The 26,008-nt window shown below is 38.0% G+C and overlaps 1 protein-coding gene across 5 annotated transcripts in view; it reads left to right on the forward strand.

The window, feature by feature from the left end:
- The window catches only part of LOC105257995 (calmodulin-binding transcription activator 2), a 73,045-nt gene extending 47,037 nt beyond the window's left edge, over window positions 1–26,008 (forward strand). For 2 of the 5 annotated variants that reach the window (XM_025406341.1, XM_025406344.1), the window contains 11 exons: window positions 6,204–6,392; window positions 8,031–8,429; window positions 9,586–10,344; window positions 10,522–10,857; window positions 12,511–12,758; window positions 12,928–13,127; window positions 13,393–13,500; window positions 14,319–14,476; window positions 15,729–16,219; window positions 18,434–18,589; window positions 20,787–26,008. In XM_025406341.1, the coding sequence (XP_025262126.1) occupies window positions 6,204–6,392; window positions 8,031–8,429; window positions 9,586–10,344; window positions 10,522–10,857; window positions 12,511–12,758; window positions 12,928–13,127; window positions 13,393–13,500; window positions 14,319–14,476; window positions 15,729–16,219; window positions 18,434–18,589; window positions 20,787–20,925 (3,183 nt within the window). In that variant the 3' untranslated portion in view covers window positions 20,926–26,008. Of the gene's footprint in view, window positions 1–6,203; window positions 6,393–8,030; window positions 8,430–9,585; window positions 10,345–10,521; window positions 10,858–12,510; window positions 12,759–12,927; window positions 13,128–13,392; window positions 13,501–14,318; window positions 14,477–15,728; window positions 16,220–18,433; window positions 18,590–18,768; window positions 18,794–20,786 lie in introns of all 5 variants that reach the window. The other 3 variants (XM_020029593.2, XM_025406342.1, XM_025406343.1) reach the window with 3 other exon arrangements.

Here is a 26,008-nt window from a genome sequence, read left to right on the forward strand (position 1 = left end):
TTCGCTGAAATAACCCTTGCTTATTTGATTTATTACGTGTGTCTTATTGATTTCATGTATTATTACACCCCCTTGAATGATAACAATTCTCTTTCGCTAAATAATCATTCCACAGGCCTGCAAAAAAGGGGGTCAAAATTTCTTTTTAAGATGCAATAGTGATTTTGAACGTAATTTTGTGCGCTGAATCCGAATCTGGCCGCTGAATTTGCGTAGCACGTCAGGTTTTTGAGTTATTTGTAGTTGAATAGCTCAATCGCTATTTTGGCCAATTTCATGAATTTATTGTGAGTAAATCAAATTTTTGGAAATATTTCTGTCAATGGCATCGTATAGTACTCACTTTCATCTTTCGAATCCACTTTCGATTATCGCCGCACGACTTTTTTTCGCTCAGATATACAAGTTATAAGACTGATCATGCATAGGGATTTAATAAGCCATTCTAAATCAATCGTGCCACCTCTCTATCTCACTACGAATCAAAATATCTTAAGGGCATAAAATAAATAAATAAAGAATAATAACTCATTTTTATTATTTTTTTTTATCAATCGCTATTTCCATTTTTTATTTAAATCAAATTTTTAAATATTTTCTGTACTGTCAATGCATCGTTATACTCACTTCACTTCGAATCACTTTCGAATCGCGCACACTTTTTCCTCAGATATACAGTTATAAATATCATGCATAATTAAAAGCATTAAATCAATCGTCCACCTCTATTCATACGAACAAAAAAAAAAAAAATACATTTAAAACTTCGTCACCTTAAAAAAAATGGCGCATCAATATGGCGAATAGAATCACAATAAAGAGGCATAAAATTTAGAAAAATTTATCAAAATGTGTAACAACTGTATTAGACATTTCTTTACAATATTTTTTTGGCCAACCGAACCTGACATATGTCAGTCTTTTCAACTTTCAACATCATGGATCTACCATGTCTATATAAATTTTCTTTAACGTAAATTTTCTTACAACGTCATGCTTATATATCTCAGCGAAGAAAAAATCGTGCGGCGGTAATCGAAAGTGGATTTGAAAGGCGAAAGTGAGTATTATACGATGCCATTGGCAGAAATATTTCAAAAAATTTGGTTTCCTCGCAATAAATTCATGAAATTGCCAAAATAACGATTTTTGAGCCATTCAATTACAAATTACTCAAAAACGTGACGTGCTACGCAAATTCGGCGGCCAGATTCGAATTCAGCTCACAAAATTACGTCGGAAGTCACTATTGCATCTTAAAAAAAAACCTCGCAGGCCTGTGTTCTTTACGAGTTGAAGGTATAACGCGTGAGAGCAGTAAAATTATACCATTTTCTCAGCATTATTATAATAGCAGTACTATTACTATTATTATTACCGTTATTACCGTTATTATTTTCATTATATTATTAGATGTAAACTACCTTGTACAGCTGCCGTTATCCTCGCTCTTCCTTTGATTTTTGCCACCGTCGTCGGGAATATTTATTATCGAGGCCACGAGAATATTTATTATCAAGCCCGAGGACCTTTCGAAAGTTGAAGGCAAATCCATGAGGCACGAAAATGTATTAAATAGACGAATTCGCAGTGATTAACATTCGGAAAGATATATTTTGAATTAGTAATTCGCTTGTCCTCCGTACAAGCTAATATATTAGCGCAACATGCACATCGTTAAACTTATATATGTCACTCTTCCGACAATAAAATATCTTCATGTAAATGATTTTAAATGTAACAAATGCAATTATCCAATATAAGACGATGAAAATTACGATCCCAAATTTTGTAAGACAAGATAAAATTGCAAATATCGCTCGAATAAAATTCGGTAGACAAAAATAACATAAACATAAATATGTGTCCTTTCTTTCTTTAAATCTAGTCGCGCGTCTTTAACGATGTCTACGCGATCACATTTATCCTGGGAATCCAATTCCTGCGGTATCTAATCTAAAATGAATGGCATGTGGCTCCGATTCAAGAGAGCGCAGGCCCAAATCAAAAGCTGTCATTGCAAAATGTACGCAAGATACGTTGCTCGAGCAACGTGTATGTCTGCCCCGTGTTAGTGTTGTATGGTATTCGGGTTATCCTCAATATCGCGCGGAAGATAGCCGCAGAATCTCGCGGGAATTTAATTTGTACTTGGATGCGGATGGATGTTGCTTCATGTAGAAACGCGGACTGCAGCCATTCCGGCCTACGTGATGAATGCTCGTACTTGCAATTCACATTTCGATTGTCAAACGTCTCGTTCATGCACACGTGCGTACAGCCACACGATTGTAAAAAAAGAAATTACAATTCATCATTATTTTACATGAGCGGAATTTGAATTTTCTGCGAATCGCGTCTCCTATTCTTGAATAAATAATAGAGATGCGTCGGGGATAAAATTATAAGATGTTATCCCGCCGAAAATATTGCGCCCTAGATACATCTGATCTATATGATTCGACGGGAAACCGGAGATCACGGCCAAGAAATTTAATGGATATAGTGACAGAGAGAGATAACCCCTACGAGAGGGTGGGGGTGGAATTTGGTGTGGTGTTTCTGACAAAGGCTCTAATGACGTATGATAGTAACCTTCGTGAGGAGCACGATACATATTCCGGGTGATATGCATATTTAGTAACGTTCTACAACCCTCTCTCTCTCCCTTTCTTCTCGTAGAAATGCACAGGGCACGCTGCCAAATCAGCAAAATTGAATCGGAAGAGAATTCTTAGGAGAAGCGCTTTATTACGTTATTATATTTAGATTCGTCGAGGTGGCCGTGCACTTTCTCGCGGTCGTTTTATACTTCCAGCAGAAGTTGAAGGCAAATTCACTTGATTAGAATATCGCGAGAATTGCGTACATTTATTTCGTTCGCCTACATTATCCTCCAACGACACAACAATATTAAGCAAGCACATACACACTAATGCTATGACGCACGATATCTTTCCGTTTGTGTAAATGATGTATTACATCGAATTTATTTTAATTATACAAAATACGCGAAATACAATTATAACTTTCTATACGTATCATCAGAATGTATAATTAATTCAATCAATTTCAATCACCAAATTATTACCGCGAAAGTCTCGTTGCTTTTTTGCTTCGTTTTTTCATCGTCATCGTCTTGAGAAATTTTACTAATGGCCTCGAAATGTTAGGACACCTATATTTTTCCTGTATAAATAGTACATTAAATTGAATTCTCATTTCAATTATTCAAAATGCGCGAAATGTATAACTATAATTTTCTGGACACATTATCAGGATGTATAATTAATGCAGTCAATTGCAATCATCCCCACCAAATTATTATCGCAAAAGTCTCTTTGTTTCTTTATCGTCTTGAGAAATTTTATTAATGGCCTCGAAATGTTAGGACACCTATATTTTTCTTATATAAATAGTGTATTAAATTGAATTATCACTTTAATTATTCAAAATGCGCAAAACGTATAATTATAATTTTTGTACAGATTATCAGGATGTATAATTAATGCAGTCAATTGCAATCATCTCCACCAAATTATTACCGCGAAAGTCTCTTTGTTTTTTTGCTTCGTTTTTTTCATCATCTTGAGAAATTTTACTAATGACCTCGAAATGATAGGACAGCTATATTTTGCCTGTATAAATACAGTATATTAAATTAAATTCTTACTTTAATTATTCAAAATGCGCAAAATGTACAATTATAATTTTTTGTACACATTATCAGGATGTATAATTAATGCAGTCAATTGCAATCATCTCCACCAAATTATTACCGCGAAAGTCTCTTTGTTTTTTTGCTTCGTTTTTTTCATCATCTTGAGAAATTTTACTAATGACCTCGAAATGATAGGACAGCTATATTTTTCCTGTATAAATACAGTATATTAAATTAAATTCTCACTTTAATTATTCAAAATGCGCAAAATGTACAAATATAATTTTCTGGACACATTATCAGAATGTATAATCAATTCAATCAATTTTAATCATCCCCACCAAATTATTACCGCGAAAGTCTTTGCTTTTTTGCTTTGTTTTTTCATCGTCATCGTGTTGAGAAATTTTATTAATGGCCTCGAAATGTTAGGACAGCTATATTTTTTCTGTATAAATACAGTACATTAAATTGAATTCTCACTTTAATTATTCAAAATGCGCAAAATGTACAATTATAATTTTCTGGACGCATTATCAGAATGTATAATCAATTCAATCAATTTTAATCATCCTTATCAAATATATTACCGCGAAAGTCTCGTTGCTCTTTTGCTTCGTTTTTTCATCATCGTCTTGAGAAGTTTTACTAATGACCTTAAAATGATAGGACAGTTATATTTTCCTATAAATACAGTATATTAAATTGAATTCTCATTTTAATTATTCAAAATGCGCAAAATTACAAATATACAATTATAATTTTCCGGACGCATTATCAGGATGATAATTAATTAATTCAATCAATTTCTCTCGGCCAAATTATTATCGAGCGACTCGTTGCTATTTTTACTCGTCTTTTTTCACTGTCATCGTCAACTCTACTAATGGTCCCGACGAAATCACCCGGGGCGCCTATATATCTCGCCGCCAGCCATTGTTAAATTTCTCGGATCGGTCAGATCGGCCACGTGCATTATTCGATTTGCATTATTGCACGTTAGGTCGCGTGTCGCGCGCGCGCGCTCCTGGCCACCTATTTACCGCGCCTTGGGGTGTTGAATTTTTTTCCCGCGCACGCCGGGACGTCTTTCTTCTTTTATGTCCTCAAGTAGCCTGAATTGCCGATAAGCATCGCATTGTCGACCCCTGCGAATATTTATAAAAGTGTGGTAATTTTTTGCATTTTCATATTCTGATTATGCGCATCGCGCGAAGTGCCGATTGTTGCGTGTCATGTTGTGTCGGATACGTAAGGTCGAATGACGAAGGGAGAATGAGCGAGGATTACGGGCGAGATATCGCGGCATCAAAAATCCCCCTCCTCGCCCTCCGCGCGCGATATAATTGCGCTTTTTTTTAACATTTCAACTGGCGTTACTTCCTCCTTTAATAATGCCGTATACCTCTATCGCGCTTAAAATTACACACCGAGCGGTTCCTCGCGGCAGAAATCAATAATGAACTGTAATATAATGGCGCTGTTATTGTTAGTGGCGATGTAAATGCGAATGTATGTACGCAAACATGCACACATGCACGTATCTCGCGTCCATACCAGTCGTATCACGCATGAGATGTAAGGTATACGGATAAGATATCCGACCCGAAGACAGTTTCTCCATTTTTCATACGGCAAGTACGTCGGCGCGTGTACCGTATGTGTTTCTACTGAATTATTCATCATGTTAAGCATTTTTGATCCGAAGTAGTCGAAAAAGAAGGGAAATCGCGTATTTTCTTCTTCAGAGAGGGAAATTTATTTTATTCCAAGATTCGAGATTAAGAATAATTTATTTGCCTTCCCGACTTGTTGATTATATTCATGTGTTAGATACAATCGACATGTATAAATAGTAGAATTTTTTCTTTTCAATGTGCGCGAAATTTGTGTTTCATTTTTATTATTATTTTTTTTAAATCGATGTTTGAGTTTTTTTTAACACGATTGTTTTATAATTCAATACTAGCAAATTATTGTATAAATAACCAATAAACAATATATCGATACATCAATATTGCCATGAATAAAACATTCTCTTAAATCGTATAAATAAAAGTACTGTCTACATTTAAAATTCACTATAAAAATACACTTTCCAATACGTCCATGCAAATTTATGACTTGACTTTACAGTTGAATGACTCGTTTGCGACTAGTTGTGATTCTGTTTCTTTAAAGATGAAAGCGCAGATAGATCAGAGATATGTCGGCGCGATCTTCGGACAGAAGCCAAATCTTTAAGAAAAGCAATGTCAGCGGAAATATTTAAAGTATATGCCACAGATTATTATTTAAGTTTTTATTTCGCATTAGTAGTTTTATCTTAATATCTTTTGTTTTAATAATTAATCAATGCGCATAAATAATCATGATGCATTTAATTTAATCAGATGATTAAATTGAATGCATCATCATATGTATGTGATAATATATTAATAATATGAATAATAATAATATAAAAAATACGGTGACATATTAGATGATATTACCGGAATTATAAGTCAAAGTATCGTATGCATTTTTATTATTTGATTTTTAGGAAATCGCGGCCATCCTGATCAGTTTTCAGAGACACGCCGAATGGCAAAGTCGGGAGGTAAAAGTACGACCACGAAGTGGTTCGATGTTACTGTACTCGAGAAAGAAAGTACGCTACCGACGAGATGGTTATTGCTGGAAGAAGAGAAAAGATGGAAAGACTACACGGGAGGATCACATGAAACTGAAGGTAAATTTAAAATAAAAAAGATATAAAAATATATTATATACACTGAGAAAAAAAACTAGTTGCATTAATTCGAATTCTGGTAGATTCAACCAGTATGTCTGTTGGAAAATGGATGAACCAGAATTCTTGTAGGAATTACCAGATGAATCTGATTAATTTCTTCCTGTTTACCAAATTTACCAAATTTACCAAATTTTCTGGTTATAATACTAAACCAGCACCAAGTCGTTTAAAATTCTTTTCATTTAATCTCAAAAGTCAGTTTAATATTCTGAATTCCAACAAGATTATTGGATAAATTCAATCTAGATTATTGAATAAATTATTTTAAATTCACTTTGTTAGAAATTAAACTGATAAACAGTGATGCAAGAAAAAAATGCAGCTTAAACACACACAATCAGAGAGCTAGCGTCCTCTTTCTGACACTATTGCTCGTAAGAGAAAAAAAATATACTGAGAAAAAAATCTGATTGCATTAATTAGAATTCTGGTAGATTCAACCAGTATGTCTGTTGAAAAATGGACGAACCAGAATTCTTGTAGGAATTACCAGATGAATCTGATTAATTTCTTCCTGTTAAATTTCCCAAATTTTCTGGTTAATAATACTAAACCAGCACCAAGTCGTTTAAAATTCTTTCCATTTAATCTCAAAAGTCTGTTTAATATTTTGAATTCCAACAAGCTTATTGGATAAATTCAATCCAGATTATTGAATAAATTATTTTAAATTCAGTTTGTTAAAAATTAAACTAGTAAAGAGTGATGCAAGAAGAGGATGCAGCTCAAACACACACAATCAGAGAGCTAGCGTTCTCTTTCTGGCACTACTGCTTGTAAGAGAAAAAAAATACATTGAGAAAAAATTTGGTTGCATTAATTAGAATTCTGGTCGATTCAACCAGTATGTCTGTTGAAAAATGGACGAAATAGAATTCTTGTAGGAATTATCAAATGAATCTGATTAATTTCTTTCTGTCAAATTTACCAAATTTTCTGATTAATAATACTAAACTCGTCAGCACCAAGTCATCTAAAATTTTTTCAATCTAATTTCAAAAGTCTGTTTAATATTTTCAATTCCAACAAGATTATTGGATAAATTCAATCCAGATTATTGAATAAATTATTTTAAATTCAGCGTCTTCTTTCTGGCACTACTGCTCGTAAGAGAAAAAAATATACTTTCGGTTTAATGTCAATACTAGTTCTTTAGATACATTTTATTGCAAATATTATGAGTTAAGTTAAGAGTGGCTCGCCGCCTAACGGTAAGCAAAAAATTAATGTAACAGGAAATTTTATAGATCCAACCAGAAAATACTAACCAAATCCTTATAGTAAAATCTATTAAACGTTTTAGTTATAAAAAATCGAGTCTTATCATGATAATTAGAAATTCTTGTTTGATTTAACCAAAATGCCTTCAATCATATACGTCTTGTTGGTACAATCAAACGATTGTTCTCAGTGTACATATATAATATATATTTATATTTTTAAAAAGTTGATAATAAATTGAATAATAATAATTATTTCAATGCTCGTTAAAACTTCTTAAAATCGAAAATCGTGGGAAATTCTTGGGCAAAAAATTGCTGCCAGATTCCACTATTCGTGACAATTTAATTACAGGTCCAGGGAGTCGAGTGCATCTACGGCTGTTACGTGCACTCGGCTATCCTTCCGACGTTTCATCGCCGGTGTTACTGGCTACTACAGAATCCGGACGTTGTTCTCGTCCATTATCTGAACGTTCCTTATCCGGACGGCGATGCGAAGCTGGCGGCCCTGCCACCCTGTCTCGCGCTGCCACCAGACAAGAAGGAATGGACGCGAGACGAGCTCGCGTCTCAATTAAGGCCCATGTTCCTCGGCGGAGATGATGATCCAAACAATCCTCATCTCACGCAACACTCGAACCATCCCGTCGACATGATAGTCTCTCAGCTGCTCGACAGGCAGAGGGCATCTTCTACTTCCTCCACCACCAGCACTCAACTCGCACCTAGGAGACTTACGCCCGACAATCAGGTATTACGTTACTTTCCATGTGTCGAGATAAATATTAATTTCCCTGGAATTTATAATAATTTACAACTCGTAAATATTTAATAAATTATTTCTTAATAATTTACAATTTTTTACATTGAAAGTTTTCCGTAACATTATATCGTTTAATATGATTTATTATCGTTTCATATGTATAACACAGGCCTGCGAGGTTTTTCTTTTTAAGATGTAATAGTGATTTCCGACGTAATTTTGTGAGCTAAATTCGAATCTGGCCGCCGAATTTGCGTAGCACGTCACGTTTTTAAGTAATTTGTAATTGAATGGTTCAAAAATCGCTATTTTGGCCAATTTCATGAATTTATTGCGAGGAAACCAAATTTTTTGAAATATTTCTTCCAATGGCATCGTATAATACTCACTTTCGCCTTTCAAATCCACTTTCGATTACCGCCGCACGACTTTTCTTCGCTGAGATATATAAGTATGACGTTGTAAGAAAATTTACGTTAAAGAAAATTTATATAGACATCAATATGGTAGATCCATGATGTTGAAAGTTGAAAAGACTAACATATGTCAGGTTTGGTTGTCCAAAAATTATTGTAAAGAAATATCTAATACAGTTGTTACACATTTCGATAAATTTTTCTAAATTTTATGCCTTTTTATTGTAATTCTATTCGCCATATTGGATGCGCCTTTTTTAATTTCAAAAAGTGACAGAAGATTTAAAAATGTATATTTTTATCCTAATTTTGATTCGTAATGAAATAAAGAGATGGCACACTTGATTTAGAATGATTTATTAAATCCCTATGCATGACCAGTCTTATGACTTGTATATCTGAGCGAAAAAAAATCGTGCGGCGGTAATCGAAAGTGGATTCGAAAGATGAAGGTGAGTACTATACGATACCATTGACAGAAATATTTCCAAAAATTTGGTTTACTCACAATAAATTCATGAAATTGGCCAAAATAACGATTTTTGAGCTATTTAACTACAAATAACTCAAAAACCTGACGTGCTACGTAAATTCGGCGGCCAGATTCGGATTCAGCGCACAAAATTACGTCAAAAATCACTATTGCATCTTAAAAAGAAATTTTGACCTTCTGTTTTGCAGGCCTGTGTAATTAAGTCAGTTTCACGATGTATTATTACTTGAAATAGGTCTCTTCGACAACGGGAGGTCAGCAACCGTCGACGACAGCGGCTCCGGCTCCCCGTGTGTATTCAAGACATTCCCATTCCACTCAGAGCCAACAGCCGGCTCCTCTAGTTTTAAGTTTGCAACAAATTCAAGGCGGTGGTGGTCTTCTGATACTCAACAGTCAACCATATCATCATCAGCAGCAACAGCAGCAGCAGCAACCTCAGCAGCAGCCGCAACAACCGCAGCAGCAGCAATCGCAACAGCAGCAACAGCAGCAGCAGCAGCAGCAGCAAGTAGAGATGCAACAGGTCACGGAACAACAACTCGTGCCACAGACCAGCGTAGATCGAGAGCAGCAGACGCAACAAGAGATCGAGGCACAGGAAAACATGGACAGATCCGGCGTGCAATCTCTACCGATCGGCGGTTCCGGCTCCGAGGTGACCGATTTCGCCGAAACGTTGGATCTGAGTCAGGAGGACATTCAGAAGACATTGTCGGCTAATATGGTACCTCCATCGCCGTCGCCGTCGCCGGCGGATAACAGCATGATCAATCCGATGGACTTTATCGACTCGTCGGACGACGTGCTGGTCAATCTAGACGCGTTCGACGTGTTCGGCGATTTGCCAGAGCTGCACGACTTCGAGGCCGATCAAACGAAGCACGAGGAACAGCGAGGTGGTCCCGAGAACGACGTCGGATGTCATCCTGGTACAACCGTCCATATTGCAGAGTATAGTCCTGAATGGAGTTACACCGAGGGTGGTGTAAAAGTGAGTACCTTCATTTCCAATATTTGAAATTAAATTACAAATTTAATTTAAATTAAATTAAAAATTTTATATGAAACTTTTACCAAAGATATAATTGATTAAATATTTGAAAAGAAAGAGAAAATACAATATATTCACACGCGAATTATCCTAAATTTATTTTATAACATTCTCCAGGTATTAGTTGCTGGTCCATGGACCGGCGGTAGTGGTTCTCAATCATATTCGGTACTTTTCGACGCGGAACCGGTTGAGGCGTGCCTCGTGCAACCGGGTGTATTGCGCTGTCGATGTCCGGCGCACGCACCAGGAATAGCGTCCCTCCAGGTGGCATGCGACGGATTTGTCGTGTCCGACAGCGTTGCCTTTGAGTATCGTAGAGCGCCGACGAGCGAACCTAGCCCAGAGAAAGCTTTGCTGGATCGCCTTGCGGACGTCGAGGCCCGTTTGCAAGGTCCCGGTCCGCCATCTCCCGCAGCACATCTGGAAGAGCGACTGGTTGCTTATTGCCAGGTACCTTAAGGATTATTCGACATTCTCGATGATTGCACTGAGAAAAATCGTTTGATTGTACCAACAAGACGTATATGATTGAAGACATTTTGGTTGAATCAAACAAGAATTTTTAGTTATCATGATAAGACTTGATTTTTTATAACTAGAACTTTAATAGATTTTACTATAAGGATTTGATTAGTATTTTCTTGTTGGATCTATAAAATTTCTTGTTACATTAATTTCTTTGCACTCTTAACTTAACTCGTATTAAATATTTGCCATAAAATGTATACAAAGAACTAGTATTAACATTAAATCCAAAGTATATTTTTTTTCTCTTACGAGCAATAGTGCCAGGAAGAGGACGCTAGCTCTCTGATTGTGTGTTTGCTGCATCTTCTTGTTGCATCACTATTTATCAGTTTAATTTCTAACAAACTGAATTTAAAATAATTTATTCAATAATCTGAGTTGAATTTATCCAATAATCTTGTTGGAATTCAGAATATTAAACAGACTTTTGATATTAGATGGAAAAAATTTTAGACAACTCGGTGCTGGCGAGTTTAGTATTATTAACCAGAAAATTTGGTAAATTTAACAGGAGGAAATTAATCAGATTCATCTGATAATTTCTACAAGAATTCTGATTCATCCATTTTCCAACAGACATACTGGTTGAATTTACAAGAATTCTAATTAATGCAACCAGATTTTTTCTCAGTGCATTATACATATTTTTTTTTTATGGAAAATAATGACCGTTTACAAAAATAAAAATTTATTATATAAAATATTATCATTATGTATTTTTTTTCAAGAAAGATAATTAATGATAGATAAAAAATATCAAATTTAAATATTATTATAATAATTATTAAAGTAATTAGAATTATAAAAATTACAATAATTATAATTATAATAATTATTACAATAATTTTCCTAGATAAACATCCACCTTGTAGGAAATTTTTCTGTGATGCAAAGTTATTTCTGCGAGAGTGAAATAATTCCAACGCGTATGCATTCAACACTTACAATTGACAAGTGACAGATAATTAAATGTACAATTTTAATTAAGGATATATTGGACGGACGAAAAAATTAAAGTTGGGCAGAATACGAATTGATCAAAAACTTTTTAAAAATCATGAAATCATACTTCAAATTATTCTTTAATATAAATAGGTCTTAATTTCCAAGAAAATGTTGCCACGTTTTATCATTAATATTGCGTCAAATCGATAATCACAGTTATTTTTTAATAATAATTTCAAAACGAGCAAGTAAATCGTTTTAAAACTTTGTGGGAACATTTTTACATGTATGAAGAATATAATATTAGAAAATGAAATTTTTATCATTGTTTTCTTATAGTTCTTATAATTTATTACCTGTCTCTTGAACGTTTACATAAGTACTATGTTAAATCGCAAAATTCAAAAATTAATAACCTTTAAAGGAGCAAGTAAAAAATTTTGAAATAATTCATGACGATTTAGAATATTATTAAGAATGTTAAATTAAAAATTCACGGCGATCTCATTGATTGTAATATATCTCCAATACATCCTTAATACAATCAGATTTTTTTCTCAGTGTGAAACTCAGCGTCTAATTTTAGTCTTAAACACGATAAGTATAATTTAATAAATTATAAAATTGCAGGATGCTGTTGTCCGTCCTTGGCGAGCTGGAGCGGAACCTCTTCAATCCGGTGGGCCTACCCTTCTGCATCTGGCGGCCGGATTGGGATACTCCAGGTTAGCCTGTGCACTCCTTCACTGGAGAGCGGAAAATCCTAGTAGCGTTTTGGATGCCGAAGTCGATGCTCTCAGGCAGGATAGCGCCGGTCTCACGCCGCTTGCTTGGGCTTGCGCGGCAGGACATGCCGACACCGCCAGAATTCTTTACAGGTTTGTAAAAAAAATCATTTATTCGTTCTGGAACAACATTTAATGTTACTTATCAACAATAATAGACTATGGATTTACGAGAAAAATTGCAATTTGTGCGACTTGAAATAGTTTTACGCATCGTTAAACTGATTTTTAACAAGTATTTCTCGTTGACACCGTGCCTTAGATGGAATGCTATGGCGCTTCGCGTGAGGGACTGTCAGAATAGAACAGCGACCGAACTGGCCGCGGAAAACGGCCACGCGGCAATCTCCGAAGAACTGAATCAGCTCGAAGCCCGAAGGCAAGACGAGAGGCTCTTCTTGCGACCCGCCAGCCCTAGCCCCAGGAGGCCATCTCAAGACAGCGGTCTCGATCTGGCGTTGTGTTAGTCTCGTTTGCTATTATACTGCCCTCTCTTCCGTATACACGCGCACATACAAAGACACATACACATTCACGTATCGATACACGTATATTCACACTCTCTCCCATTTTCCGTTAGCCTCTAGCGCCACTGTATTCTTCCTCCTCCCTCCTCTTTCCCTCACCCAGTAAAAGTAGAGTCACCAAAAGGCCGTAAACTCATGCGAGCGTAATAAATTAGGCAACGTCTATTAGCATTAAGTGGGGTTTATCGAAAAACACACAGGTGGCTCGCCGCTGCTGGACAACATGGAATTGTTGCAAGAGGATGAGTCGTCGTTAGGCCTCAGCGAACAGGGAATGGAGAGCGCTCCGACCCCTCAGGAGACCGTAGGTCCGTACCTTCCTCGTTTTCCTCTTCTATTTGTCTGTCTGTCTGCCTGTCTGTATAAAACTATCCATGTAACTCTGTCTGTTCTCTGTGACACACTACCGAATAGAACAGATCGGCCTAGACGTATATACTACTACAATTACGCGGATTGCGTAGAGATCCTAGCTGCGTCCCTTGTTCGCAGACACACATACATACACATTTTACACGAACACACATATACGCGTAACAACAGTGTTCTCTTTCTCTCTGTGTGTGTGTGCGGTCGGCAATCACGCTGCCTTCTCTAACTCTTCTGAACTCTTACAGCTTGACAAATATTTGGTGTTGCTTGGCCTTCGTAACTGCTGGTGTTAAATGAATCGCTGTATAATATCTAACTTTCTTAGCCACTTAGCCTATTATCCGGCTATCGAAGCCTGTTCTGGAACGACGATAAATGCGTGCAATTTTGAAAAGACGGCAGTAGCGATTATATAAACTGCATAATTGAACAGACGCGCGATCTGTTCGACCGATCGATGTGGACGTGTCGCACAGCTGGGCTGCCTCAGGTTATTCTTAAAAAAAAAAGACTTTCAACGAGTAGAAAAGCATTATTATTCACCGGTGACTTGTCCAATTCGAGTTGTCAATTCGTGTCGTAGCGGCACACTTGTTGGTGTTAAGCATTTTAGTCTGACGTTACGACAGCATCCCGATGGATCGTAGAACACGCTCACGGCTTTTAAACTGTCGGTGTTGTGATCGATGTGATTTCGGCGGCCTGCCACCACGAACTTTTCGAGTTTGGCTAGGGTGGTGATTCCTTTTTATAGGGGAGGAAGACGCGAGGGTGCTGACATTGGCAGAGCAAATTATAGCGGCGCTACCGGAAAGGATCAAGAGGGCGGAGGGTGATTCTCCGTCTTCTTCCTCGCCACCGCCACTCGCGGCACCTCTGTCGCCCTTGGAAGACGCCCTGATGGAACAAATGGTGAGTGTATTAGCTGCCCGTCATTAATAACACAGATCTGCAAGGTTTTTGTTTTAAGATGCAATAGTGATCTCCGACGTAATTTTGTGAGCTGAATTCGAATCTGGCCGCCGAATTTGCGTAGCACGTCACGTGAGAGTAATTTGTAATTGAATGGCTCAAAAATCGCTATTTTGGCCAATTTCATGAATTTATTGCGAGGAAACCAAATTTTTTGAAATATTTCTGCCAATGGCATCGTATAATACTCACTTTCGCTTTTCAAATCCACTTTCGATTACCGCCGCACGATTTTTCTTCGCTGAGATATATAAGTATGACGTAAGAAAATTTACGTTAAAGAAAATTTATATAGACATCAATATAGATCCATGATGTTGAAAGTTGAAAAGACTGACATATGTCAGGTTCGGTTGTCCAAAAAAGTATTGTAAAGAAATATCTAATACAGTTGTTACACATTTTGATAAATTTTTCTAAATTTTATGCCTTTTTATTGTGATTCTATTCGCCATATTGGATGCGCCATTTTTAATTTCAAAATGTGACAGAAGGTTTAAAAATGTATATTTTTATCCTAATTTTGATTCGTAGTGACATAAAGAGATGGCACGGTTAATTTAGAATGACTTATTAAATCCCTATACATGACCAGTCTTATGACTTGTATATCTGGGCGAAAAAAAATCGTGCGGCGGTAATCGAAAGTGGATTCGAAAGATAAAGGTGAGTACTATACGATGCCATTAACAGAAATATTTCCAAAAATTTGGTTTACTCACAATAAATTCATGAAATTGGCGAAAATAGCGATTTTTGGGCTATTCAACTACAAATAACTCAAAAACCTGACGTTCTACGCAAATTCGGCAGCCAGATTCGGATTCAGCGTACAAAATTACGTGAAAAATCACTATTACATCTTAAAAAGAAATGTTGATCTCCTTTTTTGCAGGCCTGTGTCGAAATATTTTACATGTCAAAAATTTTATTTTATTACAACCTTTAATTTCCCAATAAATCAAGCGCGCGTAAGAATTTGTACAAATGATTAATTGGGATATTAAAAGTTGCCCTCCAGAGTACAAAGTTCGCACCCACGAAATCAAAGGAATAGCACGATCGTTAGATTCCGTCCTGAATCATAATTAAGAGTCAAACTTTGAGGATTAGAGCCTCGATAAATGGGACGCCGAAGCGTCTGGGTCTCCCTGTAAAACTCAATTTCCATGCTAATCCTTCCTGCTTACAGCCTCTCGACTCCGGCGAGCTGTTCGACTCGTATCGCGACTGCAATGGCGGCGCTGCCTCGATTTCGGACGCGGACGCCGACGCCGACGCCAGTCCCTCGAGTCCCTCCAGCAGTTGCCTGACGCCGGACTCGCCGTCCCCGCCGCCCACCACGGCTGACTTCTGCGAGTTTCTGCAGCTGCAGCTGCATCTCGACGGCAACGGCAACGCGCACAATGCGTATTATTCGCCGAATGGCGGCGAGCGCAGGTTGAACGGCATGCTCGGCTCCGGTGCTCTGACGGCTACAGCGAGTGACGGTGGCAGCGAGGCGGATCTGAGCAGGTTGACGTTGTCCGATCGCGAGCAAAGGGAGCTCTATCACGCCGCCAGGATGATCCAGAAGGCGTACAGGAACTACAAGGGTCGTCAGAGGCAAGAGGAGGCCGAGAGGCACGCCGCCGTTCTGATCCAGCAATACTATCGTCGACATAAACAGTACGCTTATCACAGGTAACTCTCGCTTGCGAAGCATTCTGAGAATCTGTGGCAGGTCTCTGTTTTATATTTTTATTATATTACATCTCCTTTTTCGCGTATATATTTTTTTTCATATACAGAGTGTCCCAAAAGTCTCAGACCGGTCGAATATTTCATAAACTATGCACTTTAGAAAGAAATGTTTCAGACAAAAGTTGTATGGCTTGAAAGGGGCCATCAGATAGTGGCAATGATTTGACATGGGAGAGTCATTTAAAAGTCACGTGAAGATCACCATCAATTTCTTAAATGGAACTCCCGATTTTTTATTAAATATTCTGGTAGCTCACGTCGAGAGCTTTCCAAAACACTATAATTAAGTTAGTTTTCATTAAGTATTTTTCGAATTATGAGGCTTGAAATCATTTCTTAATTTTACATAAACCGTAAAATATCTTGTAAAATATTCATTTTTCGATTATCTTACCTTAATACTTTTATGTACAAAATAATGAGAGGAATCAATTGGTGTAAAGAAAAAACATAGTTGTTTTAAGAAAAAAATATGTAATTTGCAATTAACAATTACATATTTTTTTCTAAAACAACTATGTGTTTTCTTTACACCAATTGATTCCTCTCATTATTTTGTACATAAAAGTATTAAGGTAAGATAATCAAAAATGAATATTTTACTAGATATTTTATGGTTTATGCAAAATTAAGAAATGATTTCAAGCCTCATAACTCGAAAAGTACTCAATGAAGAAAAATTTTGTTATAGTAACAAATCAAAATTAATATCGAAAGGCAGTTAAGAGCCAACGCAGTTGTAGGGCGTGGATAAAATAATTTCCAAAACAGTTTTGTTATAGTGTTTTGGAAAGCTCTCGAGGCTACACGAATATGTAATAAAAAATAGGGAGTTGCGTTTAAGAAATTGACGATGATCTTTACGTGACTTTCAAATGACTCTCCCATGTCAAATCATTGCCACTATCTGATGGTCCTCTTCAAGCCATACAACTTTTGTTTGAAACATTTCTTTTTAAAGTGCATAGTTTATGAAATATTCAACCGGGACTTTCGGGACACTCTGTATATTCAAATTAGCCAGCGATTTCTTTAACGCATTTCAATACTTGTCTATCATTTCTTGCATGTTTTTCTTCGTTTGAAAAGTTTCCTCAAGAACGGAATGAATCACTAGGATAGCATTAGCTACTTCATGCGATGCATGCAACATTTAGATACAGATCATTCAAGTTTATGCGAGCGCGTGTTATCAGGTTGAACTCAAGGTTCTTAAGTACGACAGATTGTTATCTCGCAGACATCGCCAAATAGCTTCGAACTTTCAAAGTTAAATTTCCATCGATATTCCGCTGGTCGAGGCTGGGAGGGGGAGGGGAAGAGGACATCTTAATAAGCGACAATTAATAACCGGGAGACAAGACGTACCATTGTGGGCCAACTTAACGACCTCCGACTGAATTAGACTGATGCCACCAAAGTTCGACTCGTGTACCCCTCTCTCTCTCTCTCTCTCTCTCTCTCTCTCTCTCTCTCTCTCTCTCTCTCTCTCTCTCTCTCTCTCTCTCTCTCTCTCTCTCTCTCTCTCTCTCTCTCTCTCTCTCTCTCTCCTCTCTCTCTCTCTCTCTCTCTCTCTCTCTCTCTTTCTCTTCCTCTCTCGGGGCGAACTTTTAATTGGCATCGTAAATAATTCGAAAACTTTGCGGACTTCCCTGCTTTCGTTACGGTGGCCTGAATACAGAATTAACTTGGCATTAAATTAATACGACTTTTGTTGAAGATGGAGATCGGTGGTACCCTCGTTCCTCATCCTTCTCTTCGCGTTCGCTGCATTATATACGTAGCGATTCAAACTTCCCAGTGTAATGTCTCCGAAATTAGTGACACAATCAGCCGACTGTACTACATTATCATTGTAGAATCTTCGTGGAAACACAAGTTGGGAGAAGTAACGAAAGATATCGAACGTGCGGCCAACTTTGCCTATCACTCGTCGAAGAATAAAAGAACGCGTTAATTTAACGAAAAAGTTTCTATCCTTTCGAGAGAATCCTTTTTATTTTATCGCATTCACCGATGCTTTTCTAAAACTGTTGTACACGATAGCGATTACTTTATTAAAGTTTTAGTTATGCTAATCGCCTCTTGCAACGCTCTATTGACGAATTAGCTTCTCTTGAACATCTGGACTTTACATCGCATCTTCTGTCACAGGCAAGCGACGAGGGCAGCTCTGGTGATTCAGAACAACTATCGAAATTACCGCGCGCGGCCAGGATCGACCAGCATCAGGCAACAGGCGGTCCATCAGCAGGCGGCTCATCAGGCCGCGCGGAAGATCCAGCAGTTCATGCGGCAATCCAAGATCAAGTTAGTATCCCCGTATGTGTGTGTGTACAGTGCTGCATTTCCTGTTGCAACGATGTGCACGCACATTAGTTACGTAGTAGAGACTTCTTGTTAGCACACGAAAGGCTTTATCGTACCGAAAAGAAAAGACAAGTTCTAAAAGTTCTAAAGTCTCCCTCTTCTGTGTGTCACTAATGCAGCTTGTCGTGGGACGATTCACGACCGGTAAGTAACGTATCTCATAGTAGGGCGATCGTTTCGGCAAAACAAGTGCTCGTTTATCTCTCGTTCCTGTCTCTTCTGTGCCGGAGGGAATTAAATGCTTTTGTCGTTACGTGTTTTCTTTTTCCTTCTCTACCTCTTTTTTTTTCTTCTTTCTTTTCCTCCCTTTCTCTGTCTTTCCGTTTTCGATTTGCACCCCTGTTTCACGACACACGAATTAACGAGTTACATGTCTATATATCGGGACCGTGCCTCACATCACGTTTGACGATGCTTCGTGTTTATTGTTTGAATGTCTCGTCGGTATTCATATTCTCTGTCTTTGTACAATGAAATCGTGTATTCGTCGCTTAATGACATAGAATTGCCGAGTTCCTCGATCATCACTTTGTCAGTAGATAAATATATCAAATGTATCGTATATTTATACGTGAATAATTGAAAAACTACACTGAGAAAAAAATCTGGTTGTATTAATTAGAATTCTGGTCGATTCAACCAGTATGTCTGTTGGAAAATGGTCGAAATAGAATTCTTGTAGGAATTATCAAATGAATCTGATTAATTTCTTTCTGTTAAATTTACCAAATTTTCTGATTAATAATACTAAACTCGCTAGCACCAAATCGTCTAAAATTTTTTCCATCTAATCTCAAAAGTCTGTTTAATATTCTGAATTTCAACAAGATTATTGGATAAATTCAGTTCAGATTATTGAATAAATTATTTTAAATTCAGTTTGTTAGAAATTAAACTGATAAACAGTGATGCAAGAAGAAGATGCAGCTCAAACACATACAATCAGAGAGCCAGTGTCCTCTTTCTGGCACTACTGCTCGTAAGAGAAAAAAAAATACATTGAAAAAAAATTTGGTTGCATTAATTAGAATTCTGGTCGATTCAACCAATATGTCTGTTGAAAAATGGTCGAAATAGAATTCTTGTAGGAATTATCAAATGAATCTGATTAATTTCTTCCTGTTAAATTTACCAAATTTTCTGATTAATAATTCTAAACTCGCCAGCACCAAGTCGTCTAAAATTTTTTCAATCTAATTTCAAAAGTCTGTTTAATATTTTCAATTCCAACAAGATTATTGGATAAATTCAATCCGGATTATTGAATAAATTATTTTAAATTCAGCGTCCTCTTTCTGGCACTACTGCTCGTAAGAGAAAAAAAATATACTTTCGGTTTAATGTCAATACTAGTTCTTTAGATACATTTTATTGCAAATATTATGAGTTAAGTTAAAAGTGGCTCGCCGCCTAACGGTAAGCAAAAAATTAATGTAACAGGAAATTTTATAGATCCAACCAGAAAATACTAACCAAATCCTTATAGTAAAATCTATTAAACGTTTTAGTTATAAAAAATCGAGTCTTATCATGATAACTAGAAATTCTTGTTTGATTTAACCAAAATGCCTTCAATCATATACCGTCTTTCTGGTACAATCAAACAATTTTTCTCAGTGTAGTATTTGTATTCCATCGTAGTTGCCTATTATAATTTTGCATAAATTCAAACGCGCATAGTTCCACGCGAGGAGAGAATTGAATCGAAATTCAATTATATTTATTTTTCGGCCCTCATCCATATTTATTTCGGTTAAATAAAAGAAACTCAATTTTTTCGAATTTAAAAATTCAATTCCCATACATATTGATCTAGAAATAATTCCGATCTGCAAGTTTACATATTTATTTTTTTCATTTGAAAGGTCGGTGCATTCGGCCAATAATATCCCGGGGGGGAGGGGGGGGGGATAAATCAATATTAATCGCACGTAACATTTGGGGTTGTCCGTTGACTCGGGTTGGCGTAAAGTGTTGAACGAGGAACGCGCTTAGATGTGACTGTTTGCCTCTGATTGATTACCGGTACAAAATTGCCTGATCATTCGGTGTCACGTATGCACTCACTATGCGCGAGCGATACGCCCGAATACGCGCATTTTATATAAACCCTACGTTTCTGTGCCTTGTGAATTAGACTGCAGAACGCCAGGGCCGTCGCAAACGGGAACGGGAGGCCGCCAGCGGCCACTTCACGGGCGGCTGCTGTCCCCCAAAGCTCGCCCTCATCTAGCCCAGGGGCCAGCCTAGCAGCCGCCAGCCAGGAGGTCACCTAGTTAACTGTCGATCCAACGGCGCGCAGAATGGCGACAGTTCGGTAGCGAAGTAACACGCACGGTCGGTGATGAGGAGACAAATAGGGAGAAAAAAAAAAAGAAAGAGAGCGACGACCACTCGAACCGTAGGCGTCGTGACGCTCTGAGAGGAGCATACCTCATCCTACGATCTCGAAGTGCGAGATCGTTAGCGACAATTACGACTACAACTACTAGAAAAAAAAAAAGACGGGTACCAGACGCTCACGACACGGATACGCTTTATTCTCTGCGTCTCTGATTTGCGTACCCAAAGTGGTTGACTTATCTATCTATCTATCTATCTATCTATCTTATCTATCGATCTATCTATCTATCTAAAGTCTTATCTCGTATAGTTTTGACCTTTTGTCCCTCACACTGATGAGTTAAGCACCTGGAGCACCGCATTTTACATCCTCGATCGCTCGTTCGTTTCGCTTGTACGTATCTTTACACTACTACCGCATTTTCTCCACACGCTCCTGTATCCTCCTCCGATCGACACGAGCCAGAATCGGAATAGCGTCGGATCAGATGAACCTATCGCGGGATGGATTTGCTCAAAATCCGTACGTGATCGATCGACTCGGCAGGCATACTTGTAGGATACACGGTTTTATCTTCTGCTTGTAACATGTAAGATTTATCGAGCGTGTCGCGTCTCTCTACGAGAAACGACGAGAAGTACGTCCGGCACGTACGTCGATTCCTTGCGACAGCATCGAAGTCGACGAACCGTTCCCGTGATATTTTATTGGCATACGTGCGCGCATGAATCGAGCTGAATCGCACAAAATCGTTGTCGCTTTCGTAGACTCAGATAGCTCGCGAGCTTCTTGCCACTGGTAGAGATTCTATCAATCCACGGATCTTTCTCAAACGAAATATTTCTTCGCGCGCGCACACACACGGGGCTCTTCGCAGCCGTCGACATATTTCTTCTTTCATGACAGACCAGTCGAAATCTTTTGAAATTCGAAAAATCTTTTTGGGAATAAGGAGTGCATAAATTTTGATCGAATTTTGTATGTTTACAGTTTTAAAAATTAAATGTCGTGTCCGCTCTATGTTGCAATTTACATTGAATCCGTATTAAAAAAATTAGATTAATGAATCCCGATATCGTAATTTAGAGTAATAAATCTCGATATCGTAATTTTTACATTACAAGTAAATATATATAAATACTTTAAAAATAAAGACAATCAGTTAAAAGTTTTTCTTTGTCCGGAGAATTTTGTTGACGCGTGTCAATTATCGTAGCGTTATACTGTTTACGTCGGAATAGTTTTTATCACGAAGAAATATTCGAGCAAAGATTGTTTTTTCCGATGCGATGGCATTCACCGATCACCAATGTAATTTCACTTGCAGTAGAGAATAATCTATTCCCTTTTATTAATACTCTTTTATCAATTTTTGCTCTCGAGTTTATTCCTATAATTGACTTGTAGACGAAGCTGTGGCTGGAATTGTATCGATGAAAAAGCAGGGACTGGAAAGAAAAAGAGGAGAAAAGCGAACTTGAAGTTCTCCGAACTTATTTTATACGTTTATTCGCACATGTTAGGCTTCGAAATCGGTTGACGATGATGGATGATTGAGCGAACAAAAAAAGTGGCATGAAATCGAGTCTAGAAATAATAGTGGATTATATTTTATAGCGAGACGAATAAAAAAAAAATAAGACTTGAACGCATGTAGGGCGAAGGTAAAAATCTGAGTATTTGGAATTACGAATTGGGACACAATTAGTGTATTGACGCTTTACAAGATTAGGTTTTTCATTTTCGATCGGTATTATCTGTCTGCGTCCATTTTTTATATTTTTACGAGAAACATAGTAATTAAATTTATAAGTGCTTCGTACGAAGCTGAACATCGCATTTTTCTTATCGTTCAGCTATATCATAATCGTGATATAATGCAGCGTCGAGAATCCATTGTACATATTAGGTGCGAAAATACTGACGTTCATTACGTCGCAGGAAACCGGTATCTTTCGTGTACGAAATTCATTTTGCTCGAGACACGAAAAGGTGAACGAAAAAAAAAAATCTATACTTTGATTTTAGAGAATTTTAGAAAAGGAGCGAGAGAGGAAAAATGGGGGAGAAACGGGACGAGGAGAAAGCGGCGGTACCACACACGAACGAGGTAGCTACTAGAGGTGAAGGGGAAGGAGTCGAGAAGAATTTAAAACAAGAGAAAATAGAGAAAAGAGGAAAAAAAAATTGAACAGGCCCTTTGTCGAAAGGGTGCAACTTCATCCACGGGCTGTGCTAGTCACAGTATAATCAACTTTGTAGAGTTACTTTATAGAATGTAAGCTAGTCGATTACACATTGTTACAAAAACTACCTACCGTTTCTCTCTCCGATAGGGGATTTTTTTAAAGGTTCTCTAGCGTAAGATAATTAGCGATTAATTAAGGGCGTAGTTGATTGCGGTTCGCGCGCGACTTGTCCCGCGTTCAAAGTCTTTGATCGAGAGGACAAGCGTTTATTGTGATAAATTAATGGTGATCCAAGAAAGTATTTCCGCGCAATGGGGGACAGGAAGAAACGGAGAAGAGGAGGAAACAAAAAATGGAAAGGGGGAAAAGAAGACGGACACGTTTCCATGTGTACGTGGCACGCGACGATTCTCGCTGAGATACGTGAGAGACGGAGATAGACAGACGGACGGACGAAGATCCGAGCAGCCAAACGTATGAATGGCGAATCGAGAGATTATCGCCGCGCGATCTATATCTGTCAGAGGAGTCTCTGTGTGCGTCGCAAACCAATGGGGGCGAACTGCGAATTCGAATTGCCGAATTTCTCCGGGAGAGTAATTAATCCATATCGACCCTCTCCTCTTGGGGTATATTACGCAGAATCACAGCAGGTTGTGAGAATTTAATAGTGCGACGTAGGATGCAAAGCGCGCGAGGCGGGATATTATTGCAATATATATAATATAAATACATACATATATATATATATATACGTACATGTGTGTGTGTGTATTTACATGTATATTGTACACACGAGTCAATTCCAACGAGCATTTTCATGCCATTAAGCTTAAAAAGTTATTAGTTATTAAAATGATGAGAGAGAGAGAGGTGTGCGCGCGGAAAGGGCGGGGTGAGACGAGGAAAGCGGGGGAGGGAGAGAGGAGGAAGGATAACAAATTCTTACACTCTTTTAATCATTGTTAATTAATTAAAATAATCACGATCCTATCGAAATACTTAAACAAAAAATGAGTAAAATAATATAATTATTATATACACAAAACTATTATATATATACATATATATATATATATTCATATTTTTGCTTATTACATATTTAAGAATCTAATTATAAATAAGTGCTAGCGATTATAAGCGTAGCGGGCACGAGAGCATTGACAATGAGACGCGATTACGACGAGGGACAAAGTCTCGAGATACGGATACTTCGGATCAGTCGGGCTTGTCGTTGTGCGTGGCAATCCCAGACAGCACAAAATGGCCGAAAGATGTCTCAAAGATGTCTCTAAAGGACTTTAAGACGTCTTTAAGATCATCTTTTTGATGTCTTTTGGACACGTGTGCTGTCTGGGAATTTAGACATTTCGAATTCGTGGATAAAAAAAGAAATGGACGAGAAGAATCGGCGATCTCGGCGCGCGGTCTCGGCGAAAGAGGACGAGGCCCCCGGTGCAAATTCGCCGGGGGCAGAATGCACTGTCGCTATTCCGGGGTTTCCACGAGACAAGTCGAATACAGTATTTTTTACCCGTGGAACGGCGGACAGAGGGGTGGCCGACACCGCGCGAATTTCCCACAGTTTCGCCATTGCTCCGTATTCGCATCAATTAACCACGTACAGGACGGACCCAGCTAAGCGGGGTACTCGTTTGGGCTGAAGATCGGCGGAAAAGGGGTAGGAGGGAGGGAGGGAGGCCGCTGAAAAAAAATAATCTTAATTAAAAAGACATCGCTAGGGTAGGCGCTTCGAAGAATACATTAAACTTTAAAAAAAAAAATAAAAGTCATTTAATACAAATTATTCTCAAAATATAAAGAGGTTTAATAAAAAAGAAAAAGAGAAAAAAAGTAAAGAAGAAAAATTTTTAAATTCTACGTAAGAAAGCCAAGAGTCAAAGACGACTAGATGATAGGAGCCGCATGGCCTAACTGCTGCCACTTTAATTAATTAATTAAATAATTAATTATAACTTTATTACTTAATTAATATCTCGATACAACACAGATGGGAAATGATAAAATGAAAAAAAAAGAAGGAAGGAGAAGAGGAGGAAGAGGAAGAAATCTATAACACTACAAACACACTATCTCATGCCACTTTTCAAACTACTCTCTAGACGCAGAGACGAATCAGTAGGTATATATTTAATAGCGGACTATTAAGCAAAGAGATAAAAAAGAAAAAACTAAAGAAGAATTAATTTCTCTCCTTGAAAAAAATGGAAAAAAAAATTCAGGAAACGAGATCGAGATTCGCGCGAGATATTTCCAATTGTCCAAGTCTCCGGAATCGCACGAAGAAATTTTCGCGAGCCCGCCGGATATTCTCGCCGCGTCCCGCCAAATCGCGCTCGTCTCGAGAGAGAGAGAGAGAGAGAGAGAGATAGCGTCTCCGGAATTCTCCGAAGGGAGACCGGAAGTACGCTTCGACAAAACGGAAAATCGAGATTTCGAGAGCGGGTGGAGGGGGAGAGGGGGAGGGGGGCGACGCGCGTCGGCTCGCGACGCGTATATCTCGCCGATATAAATATATATATTCTCGCGGAAGCTCTCCTTCCGTATATTTTTTACAAAATGAAAAGAAAGGGAAAAAAAAACGCGAAAAAAAAAAAAATCTGGCACGCGGTTCATCCGGGGCTTATCGCGCGCGCGTCCGCCCCCCCTCCCCCCCCCGAACCCCCGATCCCCTCGACGACGACGCGATGCGGCGAGGGTTGCCTGAGAGGGAAACGGCGAGGGCGCGGGCTGGCAAACTCGATGTCGAAAGGGTCGAAACGATCGGGTCGATGCCCCGTCGATGTTCAGATACAGACACGGAGA

Source organism: Camponotus floridanus, unplaced genomic scaffold, assembly GCF_003227725.1.
Source record: "Camponotus floridanus strain SB8 unplaced genomic scaffold, Cflo_v7.5 scaffold14, whole genome shotgun sequence".
NCBI classification, from domain to species: Eukaryota; Metazoa; Arthropoda; class Insecta; order Hymenoptera; family Formicidae; genus Camponotus; species Camponotus floridanus.